This window comes from Heloderma suspectum, chromosome 6 (assembly GCF_057233095.1).
Source record: "Heloderma suspectum isolate Gila_16-S chromosome 6, 16-S_ref, whole genome shotgun sequence".
Lineage (NCBI taxonomy): Eukaryota > Metazoa > Chordata > Lepidosauria > Squamata > Helodermatidae > Heloderma > Heloderma suspectum.
This window is the reverse complement of record NC_139463.1, coordinates 125,817-143,918: the sequence shown is the minus strand read 5'-3', so window position 1 is coordinate 143,918 and position 18,102 is coordinate 125,817. Positions and strand designations below refer to the sequence as shown.

Sequence of the window (18,102 nt, the reverse complement as noted above, 5' to 3'; positions counted from 1 at the left end):
TTAATGTGTCAAAGCCCAGCAAACACAGCTGCGACTTGAGTTATTTACCATTGCAATTGTTCGGGCCAGTACCCTCGGTTCCACTGAACCTCTTCCATTAGTACTTAGTGTGTCACAGGGGGCAGTTGCTGGAGCATCCACAAAGCCACGTAATCGAGCAAGACTCCCCAGGGGAGCCTGGACAGGGGCTAGTGTAGGTCCTGCGGACTGGGGGAAGGAAAAGAGAACAGAAACAAGATAAGTTGAAGGTGGCTATGACTAGCAAGAAGTTCAAAAGGCTTCCACCCCCAAAGGGGAAGAGAGCACCAGAATTGCCTTGCTGGATCAGCTCAATGGCCATCTCGTGCAGCACGGCCACCTGTAACAGCATCCAGACAGATGCTTCTACGAGGAGGACATGAATGCAGTGGCCTTCCCCCTATTTGTCCCCATGATCTGATATTCAGAGGAGGTCTGCCTCTGTGCAAGGAGGTTCCATGCAGTTATCATGACTAAGAGCCATAGATAAACCAACCCTCCCTGAATCTGCCTGCACAAGACAAGCTTCTTACAGTATTTTACAACTGACTAAGTCTGCAGTGCTGACATGCACTTCAATGTCATCTGGGGGATTGAATGCACATGCATGTAGCTCATGATCTGAAGAAAGTTCTACTTGCTCACCCCCACCTGAACACTGCAGTGCTTAAGGTGTCCCTCCAAAGAAGCCCGACTGACAGGTCAGGATGATCCACTCAGACATCACGAGTTCTTCCAGGGACCAAGTAGTAGCATAGCAATGCATTATGCAACAGAGGGCTTCAGCTAAGGGGCGGTATAGAAATATAATAAATGAAATAATTCATCAAACAGGAGAGACTTGTCTGCATTTCCGCTTTAGGGACTTACTCCCAAGTGGCAGGATCACAGTGCACTGCATCTGTTCAGCTGTGGCTTGTACAGGGGATTCACTGTCTGAGGGCTCAAGGGAACACCCTAAATGTCTACATCCACAAGAGCCACCAATTATTCCTTAAGACTGCCATGTTGACCAGCCAAAAGCACCCAGTTCACTCTGACTGTATAAGCAATGTTTAATTCTTTCAAAGAAGCCAATCCTTCCACCGCTGTGTCTATTTATTCATTCTACAAATTTATAGCCCACCCTTCAATACAAATATTTTGGGGCAGTTAGCAATTAAAATACAGCAACACTTTTTAAAAAAAATGAAAACAGTTAAAACAGTGAGAACCAAACAGCAGAATCACAGCAGCCTAAGATTCTTACAGAAGGTTAAAAACCTGAGAAAATAGGATGGTCGCTGCCTGGCACCTAAGAGAGATCATTGCTGGCCCCAGGCAAGCCTCCCTGGGGAGAGCCAGCCAGCCTGCCTGCCTGCCACAGGCTTGACACCACAGCCCTCATGTTTTATCCCCAGCTGATACCTATCTCTCCTCAGAGTGAGGATGGCATCTGGAGGAAGGCCTCCAAAAAGACCATCTCACTTGGGCAGGTTGATACACTGGGAAACAAATTATGCGAATTTTAACACAGATGTAGTGTCCCACACTGTGGCCAACCCAAGACCCACACATTTTCCCTTTTTACATTAGGAACATATGAAGCTGCCTTGTCAGCCTGTCAGCCCATCAACCTCTATAATGTCCACTTTGACTGGCAGTGGCTTGCCAAAGCCTCAAGCAGAGAGGGGTCCTTGCCAAGCTTGCCACCCAAGATCATTAATTACAGATGCCAGAAAAGGACCCAAGACCTGCTGCATGCAAACCAGGTGCTTGCTCTCTGAAATATGATCCTTCAATACATTACTGTACAATCAACATTTTGGGGGGTTACCCTAACAACAAAATAAAAGTATTAAAGATATCTGCTATACTTTATCTACAGTATCTGCATCTGCCCATGCAGAAAGAGGGAATATTCAGCTCTCCGTGGGTTTTCTTATGACTCCCTGCAAACCAGCATTTGTCTGCATTCTCATGTTCAATAAAGACATCAATGAAGTGAAGGAGGGAAGAACAGAAGGAGGATTAGAAGTGGAAGGAAAAGGAGAGCAAAACATGCCTAAAATGGTGAAGATTGAATCCAAATCAGCCTCAGTGCGGGCAGCCACTGCAACAACACACATACAGCTATCCAAGAATTCACGGCCATGAATTCTGCTACAGTTCTTCACACACGGTGGCACACAAGAACTCTTGGCTACTAAACAGGGCAGAAGTGGATGCAAGCAGCCATTTTACTTCTTGGCCTTACTTTTGTGAAAGTAGGCCTGACTAGGCCTTGTAAGTAGTTTGGTTCAGGCAAGGTGCCTGATGGGATTGAGAGAGAGAGAGAGACCATGAGAAGGTAAAGCAGTCAGGTGTGAATTTGCCCAGATTCATATGCGGTAATAATGCAGTAACCAATACCTCAAGTACACTGATTTGCTTAAAAAGTTAGCAATTTTCATGATTTTAGAATTTGTTCTCATAGCTGTATTCACATACAGTGAAAACCATGCTTTTTGCTACTACTGGAAGCTAAAACAATGCACCGTAATTGCTCTTCATACTATACACCTTCTAACTGATAAGGAATACTTCTTTCCATACTGTGAGAAAATTTTCTTTGCTGCCAAAAGAGAAAGGCCTTGGTGAACGGGAGCCAGTAGTGTGTGTACTTTCTGAGTCTTCTAACTTAGTGAGTCTTGGTCTATAAAATCCTGAGTGAATTAGCCTGTTATGTGTTCTGTCTGAGAGAAAGAACGTGCACCATCTGCTCAGATAACCACCCCAGAAGAAAGTTAAGAGACGTGTAAGCTTTCTTTTAACGTACCAATAGGTTTCATTCAAATGAAGAAATGTTGTTCTTTTAAATATGTATTAGTAGTTGTGTGTACAAAGCTCTGCAAATTCAACAACATTTCCAGTGCCCCTACTACCCCCAGCCAGCAGGGCTAGTAGAAAAAAGAAAAAAAAGAATGGAGTCTTAAAGAACAAATTAGCCAAAATCTGTGCTAAAACTGGACTTATATGGTATGATGCTCTAACTTTGGCCCTACTGAGCATGTGTGCCACTTCACATGACAAACTGTGCTCAGTGCCCATGAGAACCTTATAAAGAAGCCCATGAGACTCCCGTCTTCAGCACCTATTAAAGAACATCTTACTAACTTGCACTTAAGCGATGAGACTGTGTTGAACTATTGCCAAGCATTAATTGTGTGAAGGCTTTCCATTCACAGGTTAAAAAATGCTTCCAGACGTTCCTACGATAGTGTCACATCCTGTAGCCTAGAGATTGAGTCCATCAGAGGAAGTCTTCCCTTGAGCCTCACTGAAACAGACCCCATCAGGTGCTGCTGACCACCCACACTGCTTGGAGCTGCAAAGACAGTCTACGTGGATCCCTGCATCCCACTGCAAGAAAGTGTTGCTCCCCTGGAGACGATGTACCCCAGAACCAGACAACACTGGATGTGCCCTAACACAGAGTTCATCAGCCCTTTGAGTCATTTTGGGCCCGAAAGAGAAGAATATCTCTTATTGCCATCATGGCACTGGCTTGTTGCCCTTTCCCCCCCTATTGTGTGAGAACTTTAGACATCTGGCACTTTGGCCTCCTCTGGATTACAAAATAGTCACATCTAAAGGACCAGTAGTGAGCCAAACTCTTGCTGGTGAGGTGAGCATAAGCCTAGCAGTGAGCCCAGCTCCTGTTAGCGAAGAGTTGTCTCAGCCTCCACCGGAGGCGCACTCTCGTGATGTGGCTCACCCGCATCCTGCTCCTGCTTGACATCTTCTGTTGCATGAAAACAAAGAACACTTTCCTGAGCCTTGAGAAGAGAAGACTGAGGGGAGATATGATAGCACTCTTCAAGTACTTGAAAGGTTGTCACAGAGAAGAAGTCCAGGATCTCTTCTTGATCATCCCAGAGTGCAGGACACGGAATAATGGGCTCAAGTTACAGGAAGCCAGATTCCGGCTGAACATCAGGAGAAACTTCCTGCCTGTTAGAGCAATACGACAATGGAACCCATTCCCTAGGGAGGTGGTGGGCTCTCCCACACTGGAGGCCTTCAAGACGAGGCTGGACAGCCATTTGTCAGGGATGCTCTGACTTGGATTCCTGCATTGAGCAGGGGGTTGGACTTGATGGCCTTGTAGGCCCCTTCCAGCCCTACTATTCTATGATTCTAAAGTAGTGAACCAAATCCAAGTGGACTTAAATATATCCAACTGCTAGACCTGCAGCCATCTGCCATCCATGCCCGCAGAGGCACACCAATGATCCAAATCCCACTAAATCAGACTAAAATGTTTAAACCCTATTACTTAGATCTACCAGAAACAGCCACCTAGCAAGATGTGCAATGTAATAAGCATAACTGTTGTTTGTATTGTTTTGTTCCATGTGATCATTGCTTTGATTGAACGTTGTATCAAATTCCTTACAAAAACTACACATAAAGCTGAACAGCACCAGATGGTCAGTAGAATGCAAAGAGAAATGTGGGAGGAAAAAAGAGATAAAGAGATTGAACAACTGATAACAAGCATAGATGGTGAGCCTGATAGGCTCAAAGGGTGTGTGTGTGTGTGTGAAAGTAGGCCTTGTAAGTAGTTTGGTTCAGGCAAGGTGCCTGATGGGATTGAGAGTGTGTGTGTGTGTCTGACCATGAGAAGGTACTTGTAACTTGCTCATAAGTAAGAAATTCCTATCTGTCAGGGTTGCCTCTGAGCATATAGAGCGTCAGAGCAGTTCAGATTCTGAGGAAGAGCTGCAACATGTGGGGGAGGAACTTTCCCAGGCTTCAGAGGCACAGCTGGACGAAGAGGTCCTCCCTTCACACATCCCTGTGAGTGATAGCGAACAGGGGGAGGTGAGGGAAGGACAACCTGAACTCTTAGATGCAAGGCACAGATACAGGCACAAGTGGGAAATCGCAGGGGCTGCGCTTAGGCGCTCTGCCTGATTGGCTTGGTGTCAACAGCTGCACCTAGAGGTGTCACGGGAGAGGGGGAGAGCTTCCCCTCCCACCCCTTAAGTTAAGAGAGTTTGCCACCTTTTTCCCAAACGGAGACCAACTTTCATAGCTCCCCTCTGAACTCCTTGAAGGCTTTTCCTTTGTAGTCTGTGAGTCTCTAGCAATTTGCATCTGTATGTCTCATTAGGGTCAATGGAATTAAAGCCTTGGAAATGCAGCCTCTTGTCTGACAGTTGATTTGGCTGTTGGAGTTCTCAGCAGGGCAAAAGGGGAATCCTGACACTGTCCAACAAAGTAGCTCATCCCTAAAGATAAGAAGGATGCTGTGCTGATAAGACTGTTGCTGAGTACTAACTGGTTTCTGAGCATGCCTAGTGTATTTTCTTTGTTCTCAAACTTTCAGTCTGAATAAATGCATCCTGTTTCTTGTATTTGGAAGAGACAGTTTTGTCTGTCTCTCCCGATGTCAGGGGCGCCTCTGAGCATAGGCAGTGGCAGAGTAGCTCAGAATCTGAAGAGGAACTGCAAAACATGGGGAAGAAATTTTCCCAGACTCTTCCAGACAGGGAGGGACAGACTCCTCAGGTTTCAATAGTCCAGCTGGACGGAGAGAGCCTCTCTTCACACACCCCCATGAGAAATAGTGAACAGTGAGAGGTGGGGCTTGGACAGCTTGAATTCTTAGACACCAGGCGCAGACGCAGGTCCAAGAGAGAGACGGCAGGGGTAGAGCTTAGGCAATCTGCCCAATTGGCCTGGTGGGAACAGCTATGCGCAGATACTTCACGAGACAGAGGGAGATCCCCACCCCAACCCTTAAGTTAGGGAAGTGTGCCCGCCTTTTCTCAAACAGTAGGCAACTTCCAATCTTCCTGGTTACCCTTTGAACTCCTTGAAGGCTTTTCCTTTGTAGACTGTGAGTTACTGACAATTAGCATCTGTATGACCCACTGAAGTAAAAGGACTAAAGAGTCATGGATAGAAGCCTCTTGTCTGTGTTTTGATTTTGCTATTGGAGTTCAGCAGGGACAAAAGGGAAACCTGATACCCATGGCCATGATGTGCTTTAATACATTTCTGACTGTTCAACCTAACCTGCCTTGGATATTTCCTTAATGCTCTATACAAAACATCAGTGTAGGACAGCCAGCATATGCTAGTGGTTAGAGTATTGGACTGGGAGTTGGGAGACCCAGGTTCTAGTCCCCCCTCAGCTATGAAACTCACTGGGCAACTTAGGGCCAGTCACTGACTCTCAGCCTAACCCTATGTCACAGGGTGGTTGTGAGGATAAAATGGGGAGAAGGATCACATCCACCACCTTTAGTTCCTTGCAAAAGGAAAAAAAAGGTGGGGATATAAAGGTAATAAACAATAAAATAAAATTTTAAAAAACTACCTCTACCTTTCACCAGAAGTTGGGATAACAAAAACTACAAGACATCTGTTAGAGACTTCTCCATTGAATACTGTGAGCAGTTTCTCTCCTCATTCCAACGAAAACGGAATTCCATCACAGACCAGAAATCAAACACGATCAACGGGCATGGCTAGCATACAACCATTAACTCCCCTGCCCATCTCGCCTTTTAATCTTCTCAACTGTGTTTTAACTCTCAACACTCTTCATTAAAAATCTGCACTACATCAGGGGATAAAACAGGATCTCACCTCATCTCCAGATTCATGCCTCACAGCATATTTCCATCCTAAAGATCATAGAATAGTAGGGTTGGAAGGGGCCTATAAGACCATTGAGTCCAACCCCCTGCTCAATGCACGAATCCAAGTCAGAGCATCCCTGACAGATGGCTGTCCAGCCTCATCTTGAATGCCTCCAGTGTGGGAGAGCCCACCGCCTCCCTAGGTAATGGGTTCCATTGTCGTATTGCTCTAACAGTCAGGAGGTTTTTCCTGATGTTCAGCCAGAATCTGGCTTCCTGTAACTTGAGCCCATGATTCCATGTCCTGCACCCTGGGATGATTGAGAAGAGATCCTGGCCTTCCTCTCTGTGACAACCTTTCAAGTCCTTGAAGAGCGCTATCCTATCTCCCCTTAGTCTCCTCTTCTCAAGGCTAAACATGCCCAGTTCTTTCAGTCTCTCTTCATAGGGCTTTGTTTCCAGTCCCCTGATCATCTTTGTTGCTGTCTTCTGAACCCTCTCCAGCTTGTCCGCATCCTTCTTCAAGTGTGAACAATTCAAGTTCAAGAGTGAACAATTCAAGTGTAACAATTCCAAGATCCTTCTTGCTTGTAGTGTGGTTGAGCCATGTATCCCCCATCCTGTAACTGTGCATTTGGTTTCTTTTTCCTAGGTGCAGAACTTGGCATTTGTCCCTATTAAATGTCATTCTGTGGTTTTCTGCCCAGCGCTTCAGTCTATCCAGATCACTTTGAATTTTGTTTCTGTCTTCCAAAGTATTAGCTATCCCGCACAATTTTGTGTCATCTGCAAATTGATCAGCATTCCCTGCACCTCCTCCTCCAAGTCATTAATACAAATGTTGAAGAGCACTGGGCCCAGGACTGAGCCCTGCAGTACCCCACTCATTACCTCTCCCCAGTTTGAGAAGGACCCATTGATAAGCACTCTTTGAGTCCGATTCTGTAGCCAACTGTGGATCCACCGGATCGTTGTTTCATCTAGCCCACTTTGAGCTAGTTTGCTCATCAGGAGATCATGGGGCACTTTGTCGAAAGCTTTGCTGAAGTCGAGGTATATGATGTCTACAGCATTCCCACGGTCTACAAGGGAGGTTACTTGATCAAAAAATGAGATCAGATTTGTCTGGCAGGACTTGTTTTTGACAAATCCATGTTGGCTTCGAGTAATCATGGCATTGTTGTTTGGAAGTTTGGAAATCATTGAACAGACTGCGGACGGGTGTAACAAGATCTAGAGACACTTTGAATAAATGCGGTTATCCGGTGATCTCTGCCCTATGTGACGGCGGAGACTTGCAGACAACAACACATATGTATATTTGCCCTTTGTGCCCTGACCAATGTACACGTGAGGACCTTGTGACAGCGCGACAGAACGCAATTAATGTTGCTAGCTTCTGAGCAAGATTTGTCTAATTTTTACATATTTTAACTTCTACATTTTATATTTTAAATTTTATGTGTTATAGTATGTTTTTTCATTGTGATGCTTCTGACACGAATAAATAAATAGGAGGAAGTTATTTGCCACACAAGTCAGGAATTTCCTGGAGGGGCCATGTTTTGCAGAATTTGTCTCCCAACAAATATCAGGGAAATTGAAGTCCCCCACTACTACTACATCATGCTTCCTTGAAACCTGGGCTATTTGCTTTTCAAAAGTTTCATCCTTGTCTTCTCCTTGATTGGGTGGCCAGTAGTAGACTCCGACCACCAGGTTCCTTTTATTCTTTGCTCCATTTATTTCAACCCAGATGCTCTCGATGGGGCTACCAAGCTCCTCCTCCTGTATTTCTGTGCGGACATATGTATTTTTCACACACAGTGCAACCCACCTCCCTTTATGTTCCTCCTGTTCTTTTTGAACAAGTTCTATCCTTCAATTGCTGTATTCCAGTCATGAGAGTCATCCCACCAAGTCTCAGTTACACCTTGTTGTTGTTTATTCGGTCAGTCGCTTCCGACTCTTCATGACTTCATGGACCAGCCCACGCCAGAGCTTCCTGTCGGCTGTCGCCACCCCCAGCTCCCCCAAGGTCGAGTCCGTCACCTCCAGAATATCATCCATCCACCTTGCCCTTGGTCGGCCTTCCACTTTCCCTAGCAACAGCATCTTCTCCAGGGTATTCTGTCTTCTCATTATGCGGCCAGAGTACTTCAGTTTTGCCTTTAATATCATTCCCTCAAGTGAGCAGTCTGGCTTTATTTCCTGGAGTATGGACTGGTTTGATCTTGCAGTCCAAGGCACTCTCAGAATTTTCCTCCAGCACCACAGTTCAAGAGCCTCTATCTTCCTTCGCTCAGCCTTCCTTATGGTCCAGCTCTCGCAGCCATAGGTTACTACGGGGAATACCATTGCATTAACTATGCGGACCTTTGTTGTCAGTGTGATGTCTCTGCTCTTAACTATTTTATCAAGGTTTGTCATTGCTCTCCTCCCAAGAAGTAAATGTCTTCTGATTTCCTGGCTAAAGGAAAGGTTCCTCCTGTGCAGGCACCGGGTCGTTACTGACCCCTAGAGGGACGCCGCTTGCGCTAGTGTTTTTGTGGCAGACTATAGCGGGGTGGTTTGCCATTGCCTTCCCCAGTCGTGACTACCTTTCCCCCCAGCAAGCTGGGTACTCATTTTACCGACCTCGGAAGGATGGAAGGCTGAGTCAACCTGAGCCGGCTACCTGGGACCCAGCTTCCGCTGGGATCCAACTCAGGTCGTGGGGAGAACTTCGGTTGGTATACAGCCGCCTACCACTCTGCGCCACACGAGGCTTGATAGGTGCAGTTACACCTATCAAGTCATAATTTCCCTCCTGTATTAAGAGTTCCAGTTTGTTCTGTTTGTTTCTCATACTCTGGGCATTAGTATAGACATCAAAGACCATGTGCTTCATGGTCTGGCATTCTTCCTACATGTTTGTGAAGGCTATTATTGGGCGCTACTAGAGCTGTTCTCTCCATTGTGGTGCATGAGCCTTCGTCCATTGTTATCCCCAACTTTACGTCTCCCTTCCCCATAGGATTCAGTTTAAAGTTCTCATGATAAAGTTCGTCATGCTGTGGCCAAACACATTCTTCCCAGCCTTTGTGAAGTGCAACCCATCCCTTGCCAATCTATAAAGGTATCTAGAGCAGAGGGATTCGGGTTTTCTTACATGTATAGAGTGGCATAGAACTCCTGAAAGGTATCGCTAATAAGCTTAGGATTTGATCAGGGAATGCTGATCAAATTTGCAGAGGACACAAAATTGGGAGGGATAGCTAACACTTTGGAAGACAGAAACAAAATTCAAAGTGATCTGGATAGACTGGAGCGCTGGGCAGAAAACAACAGAATGACATTTAATAGGGACAAATGCCAAGTTCTGCACCTAGGAAAAAGAAACCAAACGCACAGTTACAAGATGGGGGATACGTGGCTCAACCACACTACAAGCGAGAAGGATCTTGGAATTGTTGTCGATCACAAGCTGAACATGAGCCAATAATGTGATGTGGCTGCAAAAAAGGTAAATGCTCTTTTGGGCTGCATTCATAGAAGCATCGCTTCCAAATCCCAGGAAGTACTAGTTCCCCTCTACTCAGCACTGGTGAGGCTTTATCTGGAGTACTGTGTCCAGTTCTGGGCACCACACTTTAAGAAGGATGCAGACAAACTGGAGAGGGTTCAGAGGAGGGCAACAAAGATGATCAGGGGACTGGAAACAAAGCCCTATGAGGAGAGACTGAAAGAACTGGGCATGTTTAGCCTTGAGAAGAGAAGACTGAGGGGAGAGATGATAGCACTCTTCAAGGACTTGAAAGGTTGTCACAGAGAAGGCCAGGATCTCTTCTTGATCATCCCAGAGTGCAGGACACGGAATAATGGGCTCAAGTTACAGGAAGCCAGATTCCGGCTGAACATCAGGAAAAACTTCCTGACTGTAAGAGCAATACGACAATGGAACCAATTACCTGGGGAGGTGGTGGGCTCTCCCACACTGGAGGCCTTCAAGACGAGGCTGGACAGCCATCTGTCAGGGATGCTCTGACTTGGATTCCTGCATTGAGCAGGGGGTTGGACTCGATGGCCTTGTAGGCCCCTTCCAACACCACTATTCTATGATTCTATGAACTATGTTGAAATAAGGCGAGTGGTTGCCAGAATATCATGCACAGTTCTTTGGACTGCTAAATTTAATTACTGCAGTTTTCCCTAACCTGGTGCCCTCCAGATGTGTTGCACCAGAACTGGAAGATGCTTGGAATTGGAGTCCGGCACATCTGGAGGGCACAAGGTTGCAGAACGCTGAATTAGTGTGTCAACAATTTTCAGGACCTATACTTCATTTTTACATTTCAACAATGTAAGGGAAATACCTGCTGTTGTCTTCAAATTTTTACAAGTATTTCAATTTTTAAAAAAAGTTAAGTTACATTAAGTGTGTTTTAATGTTTTCCTTCAAGTATTTCAGGTCAACTTTCATTTTAACTTTTTATTGCTAAACAGAAATGAAATAAACATGCCCTAGAGAGTAATCTAATTTAGCATCAGAAAATTTTCTGATGCAAATGACCCTATGCAATTAGCCTAATTTGCATAGGAATCTTTTTCTGGAAAAATCCAATTCAACATTTTCCAGAAAAGCCATGTCATTGAGCACATAACATATTATATCATCTTCACCAATGGCCACTCTGTTTGCATGGATATATGACTTAAGCTCTGCCAGAGAGGCAAAGTGGGGAGGGCATTCTTGGAATTCTTTATTACAGAATGTCTAGTTGGATCAGCCTCCCCTCCATCCCTGCAGACACCAGACCAAGACACTTTTATTGGCAGTACTCGAGTGTTTGGCCATTCTTGACTTTTGCTACTTTGCTTTTTGCTATCTGGTCCTTTATTTGCAAAAATGATGAAAATATTTTATCATCTGTTTTTACAGCTGATTGATATAGAGCCCCTTGAAGATATTGAATGGATGAAAACGTAGAGTAAAAAATATTGTCATAAATAACTTTCCTGTATACGGTCAGTAGTTACTAGATACCTATACTTGTTCTAATACTGGTAGAAAAGGACCTTAGCCTAGGGAGTTGGTGAGTTAGCAGGGGAGGTGTGGCGATGTGTCAGTACCCCACAAAAGCAACTGGACACCTCTGAATGAGCCACAGGGTGGATGGGGCAATCCACCGTCCCCCCTCCCCCTCCTCAGCCGCAATGGCTGGGGATCACCTGGAAGACAGGGATGGGAAAGGGTGTGATTTCAAAACAGAACAAAAACCCCTAATGGTGATCGGGGTCAGCAGGCTCTGCACATCAACTGCCATCCTAAACCTTCATTCAGATTGCACAGCATGGCAAGACACTTGCAAACCTTAAGCTAACTTGTTTCCTCTCTTTGTCATGTCCCAGGGTCTTGCCAATGAGGACAAGCAGTCATACAGTGCCAACATCACGTCCATCCAAGGGACGTTGTTCTGTGTTATCTTTCCACCTTGCAGTGCCCTCTAGAGACAATCCCACTTCCCTTTCACCCAAGCCAGGGCTGAGAAGTGGCTACAAGTTAGATACAAGGCAGGGAGGCCAGGGCTGAAATGCAGGCTCAGCCACAAAGCTTACTGGGTCATCTTGCGCCAGTTATGTTCTCTCAGCCTAAACTACCTTGCAGGGTTCTTGTAGGGACACAGGGGCTGGGAAACAGGAAGGACCACCTGCAGCAACTCAGAAGGGGGGCAGATAATATGCCATCAATAAATAGAACTGCCTACCTCTTTACCTCTGTCTCCTGCTGGTGAAAGCTCAGGCCCGTTGTCATTTTCTGCCTGTGTTCTGCTCTGCACTGGTTCTCCTTCTGCCTGCCTGTTTTGAACGCTGCCTCCCTGATCCTCGCCTGGACTCTGCAGCCCCCCTGTCTTAGAGCCTGCAGCTCCTTGCCTAGGTCTTGCCTCCACTTCCATGGCCCCATCCTGAGTAACATCAGGGTCTATGTCCGCGCCAATGCCAGGTTCTTTGGTGCTGCCTTGCTGCTGCTTGAGAGGTTCAGGCGCAGACAGCTCTGCTCCTCTGGATCGCTTCACCATATGGAGCACGTGCTGATAGAACTTCTGATCCGCCGAGTAGCACTCACTTTCTGACCATTCATCAGGGGAACTTTGTGTTTGCGGGGCATGGAGAGCTTCTAGAAAAGGTCTCTTGTTTGCAGCCGGCTGTTCTGTGGGGTGGTCAGACTCATGAGAGCTCCGTAAGTCCCAGGAAAAGTTATCTACTTCACCCAAGATCTGGGAAGCAAGATGGTCAGCCAAGCTGCTGGTTACACTGCCGCCGCCGCCACCTCCATCAAACTCTGGCCTCGCACTTTGTGTCTTTTCATCCCTGGGCTGAACTGTTGCTGCAGCAGCTGCCAGCAGAGAACTAGCATCTCCACTAGTTCCTGCCACTGCTCCAAGCCCAGAGGACACTTGAAGCTGGGGGTCAGACACAGGAGCCTCAGCGTGCCCTGTGGTCTGGCACTGCTCCAGGAGCATCCGCTTCCTTCTGCTCTCCGTCACTTTGCCAAGAGGTCCCAGTTCATTATTTTGAAAAGAAGGGATGTCGTTTTGTCCCTCCCTGCCACTGGGCTCAGACCCCTGACCAACCGACATGGGGGAAGCAGCAGTGGGTAGAAGTGGCTTTTCCTCTTCAATGGCATGCAAGAAGCCACGACCCCGACCCCTTGCCCTACAGCTGACAGTGCCCATTGTCCCCTCTCCAGGGAAGAGATCAACAGGTGACTGGCAAGGGTTAGCGCCTTCCACATGACTGCCCCCTTGGCTCTTGCCGAGCTTTTCGCCATCCAAGGACAGGGTTCTATCCTTGGGTACCCCCAGATCTAACACAGTTTTAGCACTCTCCACAGCTTGAGAGGGATTCTTCAGTGGTTGGAAAAGGGGTTTTGCAACATTGATGCTATCTAAATCCTCAGGTTCCGAGTCTGAAAAGACACTAGCAGCAGCTGCACATCTGATTTCTGCAGTCACATCTTGGCACGACTGGTGAGCAGAGCCCGGTCTGTTGGAAGGTGAAGCCCTTCCAAGAATTGTCTCCACATCTGCAAGGATGTGGCAAGTCCATCTTGACTTGGCTGGCCCCAGAGGCTGCAGTTTACCTGGAGCAGGGCCTGAGACCCACCTGGGCATACTACCCAGATCAGGAGACATCCCTGAAGCCTTCACCTCTGTGTGGCTCTTCAGGAAGGGCTCGTTCCTTGTCATCAGGCTGCCCTGCTGCTCTGGGTCAGGACTCACATGACCAGACGAGAGGACAGGGGACGAAACTTTATAAAAGGATGTTGAAGGAAGAATCCCCAGCTCTGACTGCACCTCCTTGGCAGACAAATGCCATCAGGTAACTTACAGATTCACTTAATTTGTACATGTGTAAACAAATGCTAGTCTTTCTCCCAAGGACAGAGCCCCATGAGAAAGACAAGCTACATGTGGGTATATTTATGCCAGTGTTTCAAATGGCATAACTCCCTGCATACCCCACTGAGGTGCATTTTCTGAAAGCTTCAAAGGGACCAGCTATGCTGGTTGACAGCCAGCTTATGGTTTCCAGCTTGGGCTCAGCACTCAGCTGCCATGGCAACAAAGGGCAAGTAATCAGACATACTACCATTACAGTGCAAGTTATAGGAGAAAACACCTGGTAATTGAGTTGGATTCGAACCCTGCAAGTCCTCCTCCAGCATCTGAGGCTGGGGAAAACATACACACAAGACATGGGCTGATTCCTCAGCCACACCTGGCCTCCAGCTTTCAGAGAGTCACCATGAACAAGCTGTACAAGAGGAGTAACTTGAGAGACAAAGGCTCCTTCCTGTCTCACTCCCAGCTCAAAAGCAATCTGCTCTCCGATGTCTGGAAAGGTTGAAACAAAACAAGGGACTGAAAAAGCCTCAGTCAACCTTGACTATACAGCCATATCTACTGCTGGTCAAGAGTGATGGACTGCCCACTCAGTCATTAAGCCCACTGAGTGACCTTGGGCCAGTCATTCTCAGCCTAACCTATCTCACAAGTTGAGAATTTTTAAAAGGGAGGGGGCAGACACCGTGGACAGCACCCTGAGCTCCTTGGAAGGAGGGCAGAATGGAAGTGCAATTAATAAGACAGGCATTTGGAGACTATATCTGTATTCTTGAGCTAGAAGCAGAGAGGTGGCAATTTGTTGCCTCATCGAGCACTTGATGAAAACAGCTCGATATGAGAAACAAGGGCTGAGCTTTCATACTACAGAGAACGGACAATGGGGTAGAAGGGATCAGGAACAACAGGGAACATGTACTGAGCCTGTATTTCCACACAAGGCCTGGTGTCAGCTAACCCTCCCTCCAATTAGGATACTCACAACTGGACGTTTCAGCAGCTCTCTCTCTTTCTTCTCTTTCTTCTTGTCCTTCTTCTTCTTCCTGTCTTTCTTCTTGAGGCCTCCATGATCTAGAAGCTTCTCTCTCTCCTGGACCACCAGCTGTCGGTAGCGCTCATCACACGGATGATCCCACGTTGACTGACCGTTGGCAAAGTTGTAGTAATAGATATCTCCATGAGATGAAATGTCTTGGCTGAAAACAGGCATGGGGTCTAGGCAGCCACATACACAGGAGCACATACACACAGAAACTTGAGAGCAACCCTGGCTTCCTAGCTGACATACGAATCCCCCTATGAAGGCATCACCAAGTCTCAAAAGCCCACTCATGGTTGGAAAGGGGATCTTCCTGTGTGAGAGCAGGGAAGTGGGAAGGGGTGGTGAGGTTGGAAGCCACTGCTCCCTTGCAGGGGAGCCTCGTTTGAGACTCCATACCCACTAAACGTGCTTCCTGAAGAGGGGGATTGGCAGGTATCACTTGTGACATGACTACTATTTTCCTCTTCAAGTGGGGGAGGAAGAAACTAGAGATGCCAACCAGAAGCAGGGTATGGAAGGATCATGCTCCAGAAAGGTAGGCAGAAGACTTGTTCAAAAAGGGCTCTCATGTCTTATGACTGTCCACCAGGAAAACCACAACAGCCCAAATTGGAGAAATCCAATGAGTATCACCCCTTCCCATAACTTGCCTGAGCCTCTATCCAGATGTGCAAGCTAAAATATAATCTATGGGTTAAGTTCAATGGGTTGGGAAGCTGCCTGACCTGACCTGCAGCTTGGGAGTGCTCCTGGACTCGCCACTGTCTGGAGAGACACCGGTGTGCTTTTTATAAGCTCCAGCATGTATGTCAGTTGTGCCCCTATCTGGAGCAATCAAACCTGGCCATGGCTATCCATGCTCTCGTTACCTCCAAACTAGACTATAGCCTCTGAAGAAAGTCCAAAAGTGGTGAAAAAGGCAGCCCCTGAGATCGGGTGGGGGCCAGAAAATTTGAACACAACTCCAATCTTGTGTCTGTAACACTGGCTACCAATACCTCAGGGGTCTTTCTTGAGGGCTTGCCATTAAGATCAGCGTGAGTGGTGTGCACTAGAGCTGGGTCCCAACTATCTGGAACTCCTTTCAATTAGTCCTACATCCTGCTTGTTGCACTGTAGTATTTAGGGAGGCCTTGAAGATGTCCCTGTCTGAGGCTGCCTTTGACTGATACTATGGCCCCACAACGTAATTACACATCTGTTCTGATGTGACTGCTTTGAAATTGTGTCTTATCCCCCATTTATTTTTATATGCTGCTTTAGAAGCACATGGCCCTAAATAGCTTAATTTTTTAATAAATAAATAACATCGACCACTTCTATAGACACTGTACTTCAATGGCCTGTCATGCTTTATGTAGCCTCATATTCTGTGGGCGAAGTCTGCTCAACGCACGCAGCAGAACAAGATGGTATAACTAGGGTATACCCAGTTTCTCAAAACAGAACACTAGCACCGCAAAGAATAAGCTAACCTAGAACTTTGCTTCCAGATGCGCTGGCTTTCCATCCTTGCAATTTGTATGTTTCCTTTTTTATGTCTTGGGGATACAAGAGAGAATTAAAAGTGGGGCCCCCACAAGCAGTCTCAAGTGGTCCAGACCACCTTACCATCCCATTTAGCTGCACGTGTGGACCAGCCTTTAATGCCACTGTCAAAGGGAAGGTCCCTCCTCACTGGGCTCCCAGCCTGGCCTCAGTTTGGCTTGAGTCCTACCTGCCCCAGCGGGAACCAGCCAAGCCACAGCAGCCAGGAGGAGGGAGGGAGGCAGGGAGCGCCATCTTACCAAGGCTTCCATTCGGCAGGCAAAGGGGCCACGATGCCTTCTCGGGCCAGCCACATCAGCTCCGGCTCATTCTCGGGGTCGATCCCAATAACTCGAGCAAACTCGTTAATTTCTGCGGTTATTGGTGGGAGACACAGAGAGGAAGCGAGAGAGAAATATCAAGCGTGTGCCGGGGCGGGGCAAAGCCCAGGGGCGCCGGGGGCGCCTTCACCTGCCCGGGCCACCATCACCCCGGAGCGCCTCTTCTTCCTCCTCCTCGGGAGCGACAGGCTCCGGCCCCGGGAAGAGGAGGGCGCGCCGCCGCCTCCGCCGCCTACCCTGCTCGCTGGGGATGTAGGCTTCGTCGTAGACCTCCTCCAGAATGAGCTGGTCCCCGATCCGTATGGCAGGCCCGGCCATGGCCACCCCCGGAGCGGAGCTGCCTGCGCCTGGGCAACGCCGCCCGGGAGCGCCTCAGCTGGCCCGTGGAAGCCAGGCGGGCAGGTTGCCCCGCGCTCCAGCGCGGTCCGCGAGGAGTCCCGCCCGGCCCCGGCGCCGCCTCGGGCTCCCCGCCAGGCAGCGGAGCCAGACCCAGGCAGCTTCCGGCCGGGTCCCGCCGCTGGCTGGGCGGTTGCCATGGGCACGCGGCAGTTGCTCCGCGCCGGCGCAGTCGGCCGCCTCCCGCCGGAGCGGGTCTCGCGATGCTCCATTGGCTGAGCGAGGCTGCGGGCGTTTGTGGGAGTTGCAGGCCGCCAATGGGCGGGGCCGCTTCGCGGCACCCTTCCCTTGACCGCTGGAGGCCGGGGCCGCGCTTTGCCCGAGCCAGGGAACGCCCGGGGCCTGCGCGCGCCTGGCGCTCCGAGCGAGGAGGCCGGAGAGGCTGCTGGAGGTGTGCTTCCTCCCGCCGCCTCTCGGGGGGGGACCCGAGCCGTTCGCGGCAGCCCGGCCTCGCCCCCGAGCAGGCGGCAGGCGGGGGCCCTGTCGCGCTGCGGAGGGGTGAACGACGCTGCCGCCCGCGCGCGGGACGCAGGAGCGGAGGCCGGCCTGGTCGGGCGCTGCTGCTGCGGACGCGCGGGAGGACTGGGATTCCCGTCGGCTTCCTCGTTCCCGAGCTGAGGAGCGGGGAGGCATTTCGGGCGGTTTTTAAAACCTAAAAATTTTGAAGGTTTAGCAGTGGCTGTTGGCTTAGTGGTTAAGACGCTGAACTGCCGACCGGAAGGTCGGCAGGTCAGCAGTTCGAGACCCGAGTGCCGCGTGACGGAGCGAGCTCCCGTCTT

The 18,102-nt window shown here is 48.5% G+C and overlaps 1 protein-coding gene across 3 annotated transcripts in view; it reads right to left on the bottom strand.

Annotated features, from left to right (window-relative positions):
- CEP164 (centrosomal protein 164) overlaps nucleotides 1–17,461 on the bottom strand; it is a 112,910-nt gene extending 95,449 nt beyond the window's left edge. For 2 of the 3 annotated variants that reach the window (XM_084860507.1, XM_084860508.1), the window contains exons 1-4: nucleotides 17,164–17,461; nucleotides 16,847–16,958; nucleotides 15,000–15,213; nucleotides 49–207 (exon numbers count right to left, since the gene is read on the bottom strand). In XM_084860507.1, coding sequence (XP_084716633.1) covers nucleotides 49–207; nucleotides 15,000–15,213; nucleotides 16,847–16,958; nucleotides 17,164–17,245 — 567 coding nt within the window. In that variant the 5' untranslated portion in view covers nucleotides 17,246–17,461. Of the gene's footprint in view, nucleotides 1–48; nucleotides 208–12,379; nucleotides 13,973–14,999; nucleotides 15,214–16,846; nucleotides 16,959–17,163 lie in introns of all 3 variants that reach the window. The other variant, XM_084860509.1, reaches the window with a different exon arrangement.
- Between the last annotated feature and the right edge of the window lie 641 nt (nucleotides 17,462–18,102).